A 17239-nucleotide genomic window follows, 5' to 3' on the forward strand; every position below is an offset into this window, starting at 1 on the left:
GTCATGACATACTTTTGATGGTAGTAGCACTGTCTCTTGATCTCATACAAATATCCCTGCTCTCATCTTCCCGTTATACATTCTTCCTTTCCTGGTTATCTCTGATTTTTGGAGATCCAAATCCTCATCCCATTTTACTTTTCTTGGGTGAGTAAAGGACGGGTATTACTACCTTTCTCTGTAATCAGTAGCACATTTTCCCTTCCCATTTTGATCTACAAGAAATGAACTGTTGCATGGAAATCATAAGATTCATAGTTGCAAATCATGAAATCTATTCAACTGTTTTGTTTCTCAAGGATTTTGTGAGAAGTATTCCCTTTAGAGATTTCTTTTTCTTAACTGATCTTCATCAGAGATGTTAACCAAGCCTCTTCTAACTGTTGTGTAACTGCTGGGCAGAGTTTAAAAGTTTAAGCACAGATAGATCTTCTATAGATCCCTAGATACAGGATTGATCTTACTGTCTGTTGCACCTCTGTGATTTCACAACTTTTCCCCATCCCTTTTTTTCCTTTAAGAATAGTAAGGAAGGGTAATGCAGATTTTCTTTGTTAATTCTGCCTTTTATTTATTTGCGTTCAACACTAGGGGAATGACAGGTCTGAAAAAACTTATATATTTGTGCTGTATCCAATCTTCTTTTTAAGACCTTTAAAATTCTTTCTACTTTCCTGTAAATTACTGGAATAGGCTTCTTTTTGGAAACAGGAGTTACTTTGATTTCTGTGTACCCATCTTCTGTAGTTTTAAGTATGAGTAGGTCACTGCTCAGTTCAGGTGCAAACTTCCCCCTTTTGTGTCTATGAATCATTCCATCTTCTGTTTGAGTTTTTGTTTCTTTTGAACATTCTTTTTCATTTGTTTATCTACTTTTCGCTTGAAAGGTCCCTGCCGTTCTTTACAGTGACATCATTTACTTGTGACATCATTAACTTTTACATTCTTCTGAATTGACAGCTGTCCAAAGAGTGCTCAGTGTGCTTATTTATATTCATTATAAGACAGACACATTAATTGCTAAATTCTGTCTATCTGTAAAGGTTCTCCCCCCTCCAGGAAGTTTTCACTAAATTACGGCTACATTTCATTTTCTGATCAGGAATAGCAGTTAATGTCTATAATCACATATAATTGTATACTATTCTTGAACTACTTCAGAATCTTGTCTCCCGAGTGAAATCTATAAGCTTTTAGGGATAGAGACCATGTCTTATATTTCTTATGTAGAACACCTTAGCACAGTTCTGATTAAACACAGATGATAGACACTTAGTAAATGGTTGGTGAATTGAGTTGACCTCACTTATTCTCTGCTCATTCATTTGTTATGATTTCTAGTATCTCCATTATCTGACCTCTTGTTTGTTTTTATTTGTGGGACATCCATGGAGATCTCTTTACTTGACATCTAGAAATCTGTACTCTCTCGTGAACTTAATTAGTGCTCCTTTTTCAGTAGTTTGTTTTTTTTCTTCTTCCATCTTTCTTTTAATAACATACTGTCCTCTTCACCTCATCTACCCACTAACATAAATTTCACTTTTGTCTGCTCTCCTAGGTTGTGGAGATCTAATCCCTGGTCATTATAAAGCTGGGATCTAGTTTATAGCAAGCCCGATGACATACTGCAGCCTTGCCAGTGCTGATTGCCTGCTGTTTTTGGCTTAAATACTGCTTTTGCTTGAAGAATCAGAAACTTACTTTAGTTTCTGATATCCTTATTTTTGACTAAATGTGCTAGAAAATAGAATTGTAGTTCTAACATATGTGTGCCCCCTTTGGTGATGTTTATTAAATGTTTATTAGGTGGTGGTTTTCCCCCAACTCACCTTACCATCTTCATCCTAATACTCTCCATGTCATTGTCTTTGTATCATTAAGATATTTTAAATTCCTGAGTATGCAGTAGTTGTTTGTTCAAGTGCTTATACTTCTGCCCTTCCAGTTAATGGTGGTGGTTGGGGGCCAAGCCCCAAAGGCTATTCGAAGTGTGGAATGCTATGACTTCAAAGAAGAGCGATGGCACCAAGTAGCAGAGTTGCCTTCTAGGAGATGTAGGGCAGGTAAGCATGATGCATTGTGATCATTTCCCTATTGCTGGGTCATTGGGAGTTTCCTGTCAGGTCTTATCTTACTAACTAAAAGAGTCTTTACTGGAAAAATTTTGATTAAAATAGCTGTGTGATTAAACAGTGATTCAGGAGCCTCATACAACTCACAAGACATTGATGGAGTTAGAAGCTCTTTCTTAAATTTACATATTTTTCTGATTCTAATGTAAGGTGGAGTAGCTAGCAATTTGTTGGATATTTTCCTTGTTACCTTTGTTGAAGTATTGACAAGGAATTCTTGGCTTGGGACACTTATTGCTAAGAAATTCCTAACTTGGCTATAAGCCACAGTTGCTTTCTTCCAAGCATCTGCTTTTCAAACATTTGTTGAAATGGACCTTAATTTAGCCAAAACTGCAATCAAAAAAAGACTTTTGCAGTTTCTAAGAATTCTTTCTGAGACTCAAACCTGGATCTGTAAATTCATAGCTCCCATAGCAAAATGAGTTGTAAGCATAACAGAACATTTATATTGTGGTAGTCTTTTAACAGTACATCCTGGAGCTTGTTATATAAGAGCATAGATTTAACTCATTTCTTTATAGCTGTCTAGTATGTTGTGGGGGAGGTTCTGGATGTAGTATAATTTTTACTAGTTTTTAATTGAACATTAAGATTGTTTTTAATCTTTCTTTATAAGCAGTGCTGCAATTCCTTATACATATATCATTATGTATGTGTGCTAATAGATTTTAGTTGGATAAAACTCTAGAAATGGAATAATTATTAAAAGGGTATCTTAAGATATACTAATTATTACTTCCACTAACAGTAAATATGAAGGTACTAATTTCACTACATACCCTATGAAAGTGAAAGTCGCTCAGTCGTGTCCAACTTTTTGCGACTGCATGGACTACATAGTCCCTGGAATTCTCTAGGCGTCCCAACCTAGGAATTGAACCCAGGTCTCTCCCACATTGCAGGCAGATTCTTTACCGGCTAAGCCACAAGGGAAGCCCAAGAATACTAGAGTGGGTAGGAGTGGGTAGCCTTTCCCTTCTCCAGGGGATCTTTCCAACCCAGGGATGGAACCCAGGTCTCCCGCATTGCAGGCGGATTCTTTACCAGCTGAGCCACAAGGGAAGTCCAAGAATACTAGAGTGGGTAGCCTATCCCTTCTCCAGGGGATCTTCCCGACCGACAAATCGAAATGGGGTCTCCTGCATTGCAGTGGATTCTTTACCAACTGAGCTATCAGGGAAGCCCCTGTAACACCTTATAATTAAATGTTTGAGTTTTGCAAGCTGGTAGGTGAAAAATTCTTTCACATCTAGTTTGCACTTTTATTTTGAGGAAAGTTAAACATCTTTCTAAATGGTCAGTTCATGGTTTCATGATTTTTGCCATTGTTTTATTATTGATTTGATATGTTAAGGAGAATAGCCCTTTTTTCCTGTCAGTTGTGGTGTGAATATTTCTTTGTATTAATCTTTTGACTTTATTTGCATTATTTTTGTGTTATTTTTGCCATGTAACTCTATTACTTTCTGTGGGTTCCTGTACCATCAGAATTTTGTCCTTGTACTTATGGATTTCTTTCTTGTGTAGAAAAGCCTTACTCAAAAATTATTTGTGTGTATAATTCATTGTATTAATATCTTATATAGCTGTGATAGTTCTCAAAACTTAAGAAATCAGTATTGGTATATTACTATTACCTAAGCTAAAGGCTTACTATATTTTACAGTTTTTTTCTGTTAATGTTCCTATTCTGTTTCAAGCCCTCACATTGCATGCATGCATGTATTTATAATTGAAGTAAATAGAGTTGATTTACAATATCATGTTAGTTTCAGGTATACAGTGAAATGATTCACTTATATTGATCTTAAGACTGTTTTCCATTATGCATTATTGCAAGATATTGAATATAGTTCTCTGTGCTATACAGTAAATCCTTGTTGCTTTATCTACCTTATGTGTAGTAGTATGTATGTGTTAATCCCACACTTCTAATTTATCCCTTTCCCCCTTTCCCCTTTGGTAACCATAAGTTTGGTTTCTGTGTCTGTGAGTCTGTTTTATATGTAGATTTGTGTGTATCATGTTTTAGACTCCACGTACGTGGCGTTGACTTCCCTGCTGGCTCAGACGGTAAAGTGTCTGTCTACAGTGCGGGAGACCTGGGTTCAATCCCTGGGTGGGGAAGATCTCCTGGAGAAGGAAATGGCACCCCACTCTAGTATTCTTGCCTGGAAAATCCCATGGGCAGAGAAGCCTGGTAGGCTACAGTCCACGGGGTCGCAAAGAGTCAGACACGACTGAGCAACTTCACCTTCACCTTCACCTTCACCTATGTGATGTCGTGTAGTATTTATCTTCTGACTTACCTCTGTATGATATTCTCTAGGTTCATCCATGTTGCTGCAAATGGTAGTGTTTCGTTCTTTGTGATGACAGAGTAATATTCTGCTGTATATGTAGCACATGTTAAACCAGTCATCTGTTGGTGGACACTTGGTTTGTTTCCATGTCTTTGCTATTGTAAATGGTGCTACTCTGAACATTGAGGTGCATGTATCTTTACAAATCACAATTTTCATCTTTTCCAGAAATACGCCCAGGAGGGGGATTGCTGGATCATATTGTAGTTTGCATTTTTAGTTTTTTAAGAAAACTCCATACCATTTTCCACAGTGGCTACACCAATTTACATTCCCACTAATCGTGTAGGTAGATTCCCTTTTCTTCACATCCTTTCCAGCATTTATCATTTGTAGATTTTTTTGATAAAGCCATCTGACCACTGTGAGGTAATACTTCATTGTGGTTTTGATTTGCATTTCTCTGATAATCTCAGATGTTGAACATCTTTTCATGTGCCTGTTTGGACATCTATTTATCTTCTTTGGAGAAATGTCTGTTTAGGTCTTCTGCCCATTTTCTGATTGGGTTGATTTTTTTTTTTTTTCTATTGACTTTTATGAGTGGTTTGTATATTTGGGATATTAACCCCTTATTAGTTGCATCATTTGGAAATATTTTCTCCCATCCCATAGGTTGTCTTTTCACTTTATGATGGTTTTCTTTGCTGTGATTGTGTTTGTGATGGTTTCCTTTAATTCTGTAAAAATCAAAATTTTTAAGTTTGATTAGGTCCTGTTGTTGATATTTGCTCTTATTTCTTTTGCTTTGGGAGACTGCTCTAAGAAAATATTGCTGTGATTTATTTCCAAGAATGTTTTGCCTGTTTTTTCTTCCAGGTGTAACATGTCTCACATTTTGGTTTTTAAACCATTTGTGTTTATTTTTGTAGGTGGTGTGAGGGAATGTTCTAATTTCATTGATTTACATGCAGCTGTTCAGCTTTCCCAACACTACTTGTTGAAGAGACTGTCTCTTTTCTATTGCTTAGTCTTGTCTCCTTTGTTGGATTAATTGACCATAGGTATGTGGCTTTATTTCTGGGCTCTCTGTTCTCTTCCATTGATCTATATGTCTGTTTTTGTGCCATTACCATTGTGTTTTGTTTACTGTAGCTTTGTAGTGTTGTGTGACATCTAGAAGTTATGCCTCCAGCTTTATTCTTTCTCTTCAGTATTTCTTTGGCATTTCTGGGTCATTTATGGTTCCATATAAGTCTTAGTATTGTTTGTTCTAGTTCTCTGAAAACTGTCCCTGGGTATTACAGATTGCATTTAATCTGTAAATTGTATGGTCATTTTAGCAATATTAATTTTTATAAGAGCAAGAGATTTCTTTCAATTCTGAATCATCTCCAGTTTCCTTCATTGTTGTTTTATAGTTTTCAGCATATAGATCTTCCACCTCATTGGTTACACTTATTCCTAGGTTGTTGGAATTTCAAATGGGACTATCTTTTAAACTTTCTTTTTCTGATATTCCATTTTTTGTGTAAAGGAATGCAACAGATTTCTGTGTATTATTCTTGTATCCTGCCATGTTGTTGCATTTAATAGTTCTGAAAGGTTGTTGCTGAACCCACGAAAAGACGCCAGGATTCTTGGCCTCTGGAGGAGAAGAATTCAATTCAGGGCCAGAGACGAGGCTTGATAGCTCAGAGGTTTTGTGCAATAGAGTTTATTAAAGTACAAAAGGGATAGAGAAAGCTTCTGACATAGACATCAGAAGGGGGCAGAAAGAGTACCCTCTTGCTAGCATTAACAATGGAGTTATATACTCTCAAATTAGTTATTACAGTGAATCAAAAGAATGTCTGGAGGTTGTACAGACCTCACCAGACCTACTCCCATAATTTACATTTTGAGATAACAGAATTAGCCAGAAGGTTTTTTCCAGAGACTGTCCGCAAGCAGGATGCATTATTGTTATATAGTCCTAAGGAATGTAGAGGGAAAAAACGTTTGTCCTTTCTTCCTCCTTGAGAATTCCAGACCCCTCTCTCCTTGGGGACCCCTAGACTTCCTATCAACCTGCCTAGGAAAGGAGTCTCTCATTTCCCCCTTTTCTTTTAGGAGAATTATGTTGCCAAGGGAAAGGGGCATTGTTTTCATTCCATAACTACTTCCTGCTGTTTAGGGGCATGGTCCCTAAATTGTTAAGGCAACATATTCTCCTAACCCTAAAAATGAGGGTCTCTGATCCAGGGGCCCCAAGTAATATTTGGAAGAGGCTGTAAATGAGAAAGTCCTTTCCTAGGCAGGAAATGGCAACCCACTCCAGTATTCTTGCTTGGGAAATCTCATGGACAGAGGAACCTGGTGGGCTACATGTAGTCTATGGGATCACCAAAGAGTCGGACATGACTTACTGACTAAACAGCAACGTGTTTCTTGAAACTTCCATTTCTTCTAGGCTGTCCAGTTTGTCATTATGTAAGTGTTCACAGTATTCTAATTATTTTATTTTATTTTGTATTTCTGTGGCTGTTATTTCTCTTCTTTTATTTCTTAGTTTGTTTATTTGGATTTGCTCTCTTATTGAACCTAACTAGAGGTTTGTTGATTTTTGCTTATCTTTTCTAAAAACCAGCTCTTGGTTTTATTGCTCTTTTCTGTTGTTTTTCTTTTTAATCTTCATTTTATTTCCTCTCTGATCTTTGTTATTTTTCCTTCTGCTAACCTTGAGTTTTGTTTATTCTTCTTGTCCTAATTCTTTTAGTTGGTAGGTTAGGTTGTTTGAGTTTTTCCTTGAGGAATGCCTTTATAGCTATGAACTTCTCTTGTAGAACTGCTTTTACTTCATCCCACAGATTTTGTAAGGTTGTGTTTTCATTGTCCTTTGAGTCAAGGCGTTTTCTGATTTCTTATTTGAGTCCATCATTGACCCATTGGTTTTTTAGTAGCATGTTGTTTAGTCTCCATATGTTCATTTTTTCCTCTGTTTTCTTTCTGTAGTTGATTTCTAGTTTTACACTATTGTGGTCAGAAAAGATATATAAAATAATTTCTGTCCTTTTAAATTTGTTGAGACTTGTTTTGTGACCTAGTGTATGGTGTATCCTAGAGAATGGTCTGTGCACACTTCAAAAAAAAATGTAATTGTATCTTGGGTATTTTTGGATGTAGTGTCCTGTAGATATCAGTTAAATCCAACTAATATGTTGTATCATTTATGATCTCTCTTATTGATTTTTTTGTTTGGAATGTCTGTCCATTGATAGCAATGGGGCATTAAATTTTCCTACTATTATTGTATTCCTGTCAATTTCTTCCTTTATCGCTGTCAGTATTTTTTTTATTTTATTTATTTTATATTGGGTACATGTATCCTCTTCCAATATTGATCCCTTTATTATTAAATACTGTCCTTCTGTGTCTTTCGTTAGGACTTTTAAAGTCTATTTTGTCTTATATGAGTATTACAACTCCTTTCTTGTCATTTCCATTTGTATGAAGTATCTTTTTTTCATCTTCTCACTTTCAATCTGTGTGTCTCTCACACTGAAGTGAGTCTCTTTGTAGGCAGCACAGTGTAATTTCTTGTCATATTTGTTGCTGTTTAATCTGCCAATCTATATGTCCTTTGATTAGTCTGTTGACATTTGAAGTAATTATTGATAGGAATGTACTTATTAGGACTTCCCAAGTGGCTCAGCAGTAAAGAATCTGCCTGCCACGCAGGAGAGTCAGGTTCAATCCCTGGCTTGGGAAGATCCCCTAAAAGAGGAAATGGCAACCCATTCCTGTATTCTTGCTGGGAAAATCCCATGGACAAAGGAGCATGGTGGGCTATAATCTGTGGAGTCACTATGAGTCGAACGCAGCGAAGCACGTACACAGAGAGCTGTCAGATCCCTGTGGAGACTGTGTAAGTCCAGTATTTTTGATGTGAGGGCTGTTTCTGGTCTGTACGCCAGCCACATCTCTCAGAATGTGCTGGCTGTTAACCCTTGATAAGGGGATGTGATTGGAGTTGTGTCCAGAACCTGCTCTAGGTGTTGAGCGGGACCTCCTCTCTTCTTCTTGGCTGTCATAGCCTTGGCAGGGGCAGGATCTGCCCCCCAGTTGTTTGAGTAGAAGCCCTGAGTCTCAGGCTCAATATGGCACTGTTGCCCTTGCTCTGTCCCAAAGGAAGTGAGCTCTAGAAGCAAATGAGGACCATGTGGTCACAGTCTGCACCCCTGTGCAGTCATTTGTGGTTTTGCCTAGAAACAGCCCGTGATCATGTCCCTTTCTCCATGGTGTTCATCCCAGATCTGTTGCTAGGCTGTGGTGTGTGGTGTGGAGTGGGCTCGTGCTAGGGGCCAGGGTGCTGTAGCTGCAGGAATCACGATGGTTGTGCTGCTGCTGATACTTGGGCTGCCTCTGTGATGGACCTTTCCCAAGACCTGTCTGCATTAGATCTGGCTCCAAGCTTCAGTGTCAGACAGGCAGAACCAGAGTGCTCCATCCGGAAAAGGATCCCCTGTGTACTCCTGCCCAGGGGCTCTTCCTGTGTTTCTGTCTTCATGTGTTTCTGTGGTGTCATTCAGTGTACACACCAAGAGTGTCTGCTGGGGCTGGACGTGCCCTCATGCTGTGAATGCTGACAGTGGGCTCTGAGATTTGATAAGGCCATACACAAGGCCCTCCAAGCTGTCCCCATGCAGATAGACTGAGTTCTCAACGTGGGCCCATCTGCCCAAGATTCAGCATCTAGCTGCTGTGCATACTAGCATCCCCACCCAATGTGCATTTTAATTTAGACAGGAAAGCATGGTGAGGTTGCAGCGATCAGCTCCAGGGTCTCTCTGCTCTGATTGCTAGTAAACCAGCACCCATACAGTCCTCAAGAGCGAAGACCAGGCCCCTTTGAGACAGGCTGGGACCTGGGACATGGCATCCTTTACTGTAGTGCTTGTATCTGGAAACACCTTTAGCAGCAGAATATAAAGAAACTCTGGTGGTAGTTTAGTCACTAAGTCATGTCCGATTCTTGTGACCCCATGGTCTGCAGCCTGACAGGCTCCTCTGTCCATAAGATTCTCCAGGAAAGAATATTGGAGTGGGTTGCCATTTCCTTTTCCAGGGGATGTTCCTGATCCAGGAATAGAACCCAGGTCTCCTGCACTGCAGGCAGATTTTTTACTGACTGAGGTATGAGGGAAGCCCACTTCACACATGCATAGTGAGGGCACTTATGAACAAGGCTAAAACACAACTGCCACTTCTGACATGCTGGGAGCAAAAGCAGGGTCCTGCACGCAGTACTGCCAAGGGCTGGCAGACCGTCTAAGTCACATGCCCTGTGCAGCCCACCAATCCTCTCTCACCTTCACACCATCTAAGAAATCAGCTCTCCTCTCTTCAGGGAGTGAGCAAGGGAGCCTATTACTTGTTTTTGCTCCCTTTTGCTAAGCACGTATCCCAGTAAAGGCCTGTCTGAATTCCTGATCTGGCCTCTTCTCAATTTCTATTGCTTAGAGAGTCCAGGAATCCACAGCCTCCAGCCCCTCTATCTGTCCTAGCAGACCTTGCAGCAAGCAAGGGGGCTCCCCAAGTCGAGGCCCTGCCCATGTGAACCTTTCCTTCTTTACAGCTCCCTCTCAGGGGTGCCAGGCCTGTCTTGAATGCCTTTTGCCCCCCCATCCTTGGTTACATGGAAATCTTCCTTGCAGCTTTGGTTGTAAAAGAGATCTCCTGCAAGTTTCCAGTCAGTTTTCTGTGAGAGTTGTTCCACATGTAGTGCGTGCTTGGTGCATTTGTGGGTGAGGTGAGCTCCACTTCCTCCTGCTTTGCCGTTTTGATCCCTGTAACAGTGCATTTAGTTGTTGTGTTTTCTTAATCTCTTCTGACTTGTGACAGTTCCATAGTCTGTCTGTATTTTCATGCCCTTGATTCTTTGGAAGAGCACTTGATCAGATATTTTGAAGAATATTTTACAATGATACTGCAAAGTGTATAAGATTTATTAACCTTGAAATAGATGTTATTTGCTCTAGTGGTTCAGGAGTTACTGATAATCCCTTCAGGATTAGTGGTTTGGGGAAGGCCTCATAGAAAGTATGGAACTTTCATTGGGATTTCCAACTTGAAGAGGAGCTTCTCAGAACAGAACAGCAGCACGAAAAAGTTTGGGAAGGTGAAGAAGTGGTGAAATCCAGAGTCTGCAATTTAGTTTCTCCACCTAGGGACCCCCTAGCATCTCACTAGCCAGCAAACTTTTTCTTAAAGGACCAGAAAGTAAGTATTTGTGGCTTTGTGGGTTATATGACCTTTGCCACAACTAATCAAGTGCCACCATAGTTGAAAGCAGCATGATGAATGTCTGGAGCTGTGTTCCAATAAAACTTTATTTATGGATACTGAAATTTTAATTTTATGTAACTTTTCGTATATCATGAAATATTCTTTTCTTCTTGACTGCTTTTCAACCATTTAACAGTGTAAAAATCATTCTCAGCTCAGTGAGCTTCTACTGAAATAGCCTACTGGCTATAATTTGCTAACCCCAGATTTAGCCCACTAACATGATAAATGAGAAGCACATTATGCAAATTAAATATAGACATGTTCAGGTAGTTGGAAAATTCTTGCTCATTGTTTAAGTCTGTGTATATCTTTGAAAAAGTCAGGAGTCAAAGTAATACCTCAGCCCATGCCATTGCATTTTTTCATAGCAGAAAGGAGCACAATCTAGTTGTTTTGTATTCTCACTAACGAATAGTGTTTCTTAGGACCTATTCAGCCAAGCTTCTCCTTAGGGGAACTTAAAGTCTGACAACAGTTCTAGACTGTTTGGAATGCAGTCTTTAGGTGGTGGTAGCAGTTGGGTTGCACACTCACTAGTAACTGCTGTATTTCTTTTGCAGGGATGGTTTACATGGCCGGACTCGTTTTTGCTGTTGGTGGCTTTAATGGTTCCTTGAGGGTCCGCACTGTGGATTCTTATGACCCTGTGAAAGATCAGTGGACCAGTGTTGCTAACATGCGAGACCGGAGAAGCACTCTGGGGGCTGCCGTGTTGAATGGACTGTTGTATGCGGTGGGAGGCTTTGACGGGAGTACAGGCAATTTTCTTTCATCTTTTCTAAATTGCTGTTAGAAATTAACATAGCAGTCACATTTATGGAAGAAGGCCTGACATAATTAGGAGTCAGTTGAGTGTTTTACTAGGTATTATAAAGATAAGTTTAAAATTTCCATCCAGAATTCCTTTAAATGATGTTAAGAGTGCTAAGTATATAGGTTTTTTCTCAGGCTTCAATATCAGTTATCTTCTCAAGTTTAAAAAGCCAATGGATATCAGTAGCTTGCATAGGTATTCTCTAGAAAAGAAATTATTTCTCTTCATCATATAATTGAATGTTAGCCCATTTTAATGCAACTGAAGTATTTCCCCTAATGTATATGTAAGGAACCTGAGGAGGAGATGAAGCGCATTGTGCTTTGTTCATTACAGGGCTGTCCTCCGTGGAAGCATACAACATCAAGTCTAACGAGTGGTTCCACGTGGCCCCCATGAACACGAGGAGGAGCAGTGTGGGTGTCGGTGTTGTTGGAGGTGCGGGCAACCCTCTGGTGGTTAAGAGTGTTTCTTCCAGTAATCCAGACCCGAGTTTTCTAAATGGGCAAGCAAATGATTATTTTAAAAGGGAAACACACAGTGGTTGTTATGAAATGTTAGTTGTCCTTTTTTGTCTGCCCTCTGGCCTCTCTCTGTCCTCCCTCCCTCTTTTTCTCATCTCTTTGTATAACGTGTGTAAAATTATTAACTGATCTTAGTGTAATCATTTGGGAAGCAAGCCAGATGGAGTGAGTGTGAAGCTTTGCATCTAGAGAAGGGCGGTTTACCTTGTAAGCGATGGGTTGCCAGTTATTTATGTATATGCTACTTTGTTCCCCCAAAGAATTTAACGCTGTAAATATGAGTTTTTTTACTTGTTGGGCAAATTTGTGGGTTCCCACCTGCCTCTCCATGGTGGGTATAATTCTCTGCACTGACTTTTTTTTTAAACCAGATTTATTGTATTTTAATTCACATACAGTACATTTCACTCATTAAAGTGTACAATTTGGTGTGCATCTATTATAACAGTTCATTTTAGAACATTTTTATTACCCCCAAAGCAACCCTATTGCCCTCGGTTATCACCCGCATCCTGCCAGCCCTTGGCAAACGCTACCCTACTTTCCTGTCTCTGTATAAATTTTCCACTTATGAACATTTTCATATTAATTAGAGTATGTTGTCCTTTTGTAGCTGACTTCTTTGACTTGGCATAATGTTCAAGGTTCCTTCATGCTGTAGCTTTTACCAATACCTCATTTCTTTTTATTAGCAAATAATATTTCACTGTATACAGTACTGATTCTTAATATTGCTTTTTTAAAATGGTACCCACTCCAGTATTCTTGCCTGGGAAATCCCATGGACAGAGGAGCTTGATGGGCTACAGTCCATGAGGTCTTAAGAGTCGGACACAACTGCGCGCACACACACACACACAAGATAACTTTGCTATTTAATTTGGTTTTCTAGGATATTGTTCACTTAGCAAATAGTGTTATCCAAAGATAATAAGTGTACTTTCTTTTCTGTCAGATTATTGATGAAAGTGTTATATTAATATGTATATTCTGTAGATCTTTATAATGTGATTTGGTAACTCCACCTGTCACCATTAGGCAAGATTTTAAATAGTTCATAAAAATCAGTAATACTTTAAAGGTAAACTCTGCTACCATGGAGGAAAATTCAACATTTCATGACTTGGAAAAATAGCTGTTTATGAATTTGACTTTCTTTGTGATTCCACATTTAGGTCTGCTCTATGCTGTTGGGGGTTACGACGGAGCTTCACGTCAGTGTCTTAGCACAGTGGAATGCTACAGTGCCACGGCAAATGAGTGGACCTATATAGCAGAAATGAGTACCAGAAGGAGTGGAGCAGGTGAATAGGAACCTCATTCAGCAATTGAAACACAAAAATGACGGAAAAGAATTAAACAAGTGAAATAATGACATCTCTTTATATTATCAGAAAATATATACTGATTCTAGTGACACTGTTAAAATGTCTTTTGCATTATACAAGTTGGAGTAGTAGGTAGATGCACTTAAATTCACTTTGTAAAATTTCTCGTTCTATATTAAAGGCTTGTTCTGTTTCATTTAATTATTCATATTGTTTGGCATTACTTTTAGGTTTTTACTTTTAGTGCTTATTGGAGAACTTGCTTAATAATCAACTCCCTTCATATCCATTTCTTACAGATCTAATACTCTTAATACTGATTACCTTTTATCATGAAAGTTGTTTTCAAAAGGGTTATGTTGTAAAGGACTTACCTCTCTGTTTTCACCTACACATTATTTTTATTGTATTTGACAATAACAATAGTTCTTAGTAAGATTCTCATTTGTAATTATTTTCATTTCCATTTTGCTAGGTTGAATGCTTTCAGATTGATTTTTAATATAAATAATTTCAGAAATTTTATTTACAAGTCATTCGAATAAACCCTAAAATGTTACAAATTTCCTGTCCCTTTTACTGTACTACAGGTTGGTATTTTTTGTTTTATAGGTGTTGGTGTGTTAAACAACTTACTGTATGCTGTAGGGGGTCATGATGGCCCTTTAGTACGAAAAAGTGTTGAAGTATATGATCCTGCCACCAACACATGGAGACAGGTTGCAGATATGAACATGTGCAGAAGAAATGCAGGTATCTGTCTAATTTAAGATTAAGAACTTTGTATTGAATTGTATTCAGAGTTTTACTAGTATCACTGTGTATTTCCATTGTTCTTTTACTGATCTGAATTCCTAATAGACTTGCTCTTTAAAGGCAGAAACTTAAAATAATCCTAAGTAGTGAATGCCAAGTATGATGTGGGGCATGCAGTTTAATGTGATCCTTCTGTTAACTTATAATTTCTGTCAGAATTTACTTTTTGGTGATGACCATAAATACTAAGTTAGAAAAAGAACTCTATTTGATACTTGAATTAATTCTTTTGTACCACAGACATTTTTGAATGTCAGCCTCTATCACATTTTGGAGTTCAGTTTTCAGGGACTTTAGTCTAGTTAAGTAAATACTTCAGTTCAGTTCAGTTCGGTCACTCAGTAGTGTCCCAACTCTCTGTGACCCCAAGGACTGCAGCACGCCCAGCCTCCCTGTCCATCACCAACTCCTGGAGTTTACTCAAACTCATGCCCATCGAGTCAGTGATGCCATCCAGCCATCTCATCCTCTATCGTCCCCTTCTCCTCCTGCCTTCAATCTTTCCCAGAATCAGGGTCTTTTCCAATGAGTCAGCTCTTCACATGAGGTGGCCAAAGTATTGGAGTTTCAGCTTCAGCATCAGTCCTTCCAATGAACACCCAGGACTGATCTCCTTTAGGATGGACTGGTTGGATCACCTTGCAGTCCACGGGACTCTCAAGAATCTTCTCCAACACCATAGTTCAGAGGCATCAATTTTTTGCCAGATGGTCGACACCGAAATCAGATTGATTATAACTATTGATTATATTATAATCATATTGATTGCTGCCAAAGATGGAGACGCTCTATACAGTCAGCAAAAACAAGACCGGGAGCTGACTGTGGCTCAGATCATGAACTCCTTATTGCCAAATTCAGACTTAAACTGAAGAAAGTAGGGAAAACCACTAGACCATTCACATATGACCTAAATCAAATCTCTTATGACTATACAGTGGAAGTGAGAAATAGATTTAAGGGACTAGATCTGATAGACAGAGGGCCTGATGAACTATGGATGGAGGTTCGTGACATTGTACAGGAGACAGGTATCAAGACCTTCGCCAAGGAAAAGAAATGCAAAAAGGCAGAATGGTTGTCTGAGAAGGGCTTACAAATAGCTGTGAAAAGAAGAGAAGCCAAAAGCAAAGGAGAAAAGGGAAGATATTCGCATTTGAATGCAGAGTTCCAAAGAATAGCAAGGAGAGATAAGAAAGCCTTCCTCAGTGATCAATGCAAAGAAATAGAGGAAAACAACAGAATGGGAAAGACTAGAGATCTCTTCAAGAAAATTAGAGATACCAAGGGAACATTTCCATGCAAAGATGGGTTCGATAAAGGACAGAAATGGTATGGACCTAACAGAAGCAGAAGACATTAAGAAGAGGTGGCAAGAATACACAGAAGAACTGTACAAAAAAAAAGATCTTCACGACCCAGATAATCACAATGGTGTGGTCACTCACCTAGAGCCAGACATCCTGGAATGTGAAGTCAAGTGGGCCTTAGAAAGCATCACTATGAACAAAGCTAGTGGATGTGATGGAATTCCAGTTGACCTATTTCAAATCCTGAAAGATGACGCTGTGAAAGTGCTGCACTCAATATGCCAGCAAATTTGGAAAACTCAGCAGTGGCTGCAGGACTGGAAAAGGTCAGTTTTCATTCCAATCCCTAAGAAAGGCAATCCCAAAGTAAATACTTACACCAGATTAAAAAGCTTGTTGTTTATCTGAATCTGGAGGGGAAGCCTAAAGAAGGCAACCACAATTTAATATAGTTCAGGGTTTCTAGAGAATGGAAAAGCTAAAACAACAACAATAGCAATTTTAAGAAACCTGAGGTCTTCAAGACCAGGGAAGTACCTCCTTAAAAAGAAAATCCATGGAAGGGAAATAGAAATGGAAAATAGATTCAGGAGCTAGGTAGTCTTTTGGGGAAATGCTCATCTTCTTAAAAATGCCATTGTCTTCATGCCAGGTCCCACAATCCAAAATAATCCTGATGATTCTCAGAATCACTGTGTACCATTGATTGATGTTTCAAGATGCACCCTGCATCCCCCCAGAAATACTCTTCCTATTTCTCTTTACTTTAAATGGGATCACTAAGGAAGATAAGTATGTCGGACTCCAAGAACTCACTCAGCAGAACAAAATATTAATTCACTTGACCTTGTACCTCATCCAGTCAGTCGTACTAGGTGAAATATTAAAGCGCTCTCAGCTATGGATAGTCCAAAACTAGTAAAACTCCACAAATCTGGGCCCTAGCACATGTGAAGTTAGAAAAGCATATGTGCTTGTACTTCCTGGACTAGGAAGTTTATTGGCAATAAGAGCAAGAAAGCTGAAAATAATTTAAAATCTATCAGTAAAAGTCAAATGAATTATAGTAGTATCATACATGGAATATTGTCAGCCATTTAAAATAATATAAATCTGTATTTATTAACTTGAGGAAATATCCAGGTATATATTTTTTGGTGTGAGTATGTAAAAAGTAGCTTATGTAGTATGAGCTACTTTGGGGTTAAAAAAGGAGAGTCTGAGAATATATGCGTAGAAAAGAGCCAAAATTTCAGTGATCAGGATTCTAAGTGGTATAAGATTAGTGGTGGTCTTTTCTTATTTGTACTTTTCTAGGGGTTTTGAATTTTTCCAAAAAAGAAAAAAACATAGTATTCTCATAATAATGAAATAAGTAATACTGTTCTCCCTTTAAAGGAGATAAAATAATTAGCTAGTCAGTATAATAAAATTCAGAATCATTTTTACCTTCTACAAATATATATATTTATTATTTTCTCTTTTTCCTTAGGATTTCCTTAGAAGCTGACTTTGGGAGAATTATTAAACTTCTTTGAGTTTTAAATTTTCTACTGTTTTTAATAAAGTGGGGAATAAAATAGTTTCTAGCCTATAAAGTAAGGTCATTGTGAAGATTAAATGAAATAATGCATATATAGAGCAACTGCTGTATCAGTAACTTGAGTAGAAGCTTA

The 17239-nt window shown here is 38.5% G+C and overlaps 1 protein-coding gene across 4 annotated transcripts in view; it reads left to right on the forward strand.

The window, feature by feature from the left end:
* KLHL2 (kelch like family member 2) overlaps window positions 1-17239 on the forward strand; it is a 164592-nt gene that overhangs the window by 144531 nt on the left and 2822 nt on the right. For all 4 annotated transcript variants that reach the window (XM_070474689.1, XM_070474690.1, XM_070474691.1 and 1 more), the window contains 5 exons: window positions 1949-2066; window positions 11332-11529; window positions 11922-12023; window positions 13285-13413; window positions 14050-14190. In XM_070474689.1, the coding sequence (XP_070330790.1) occupies window positions 1949-2066; window positions 11332-11529; window positions 11922-12023; window positions 13285-13413; window positions 14050-14190 (688 nt within the window). The remainder of the gene's footprint in view (window positions 1-1948; window positions 2067-11331; window positions 11530-11921; window positions 12024-13284; window positions 13414-14049; window positions 14191-17239) is intronic.

This window comes from Odocoileus virginianus, chromosome 12 (genome assembly GCF_023699985.2).
Source record: "Odocoileus virginianus isolate 20LAN1187 ecotype Illinois chromosome 12, Ovbor_1.2, whole genome shotgun sequence".
In the NCBI taxonomy this organism is placed as follows: Eukaryota; Metazoa; Chordata; class Mammalia; order Artiodactyla; family Cervidae; genus Odocoileus; species Odocoileus virginianus.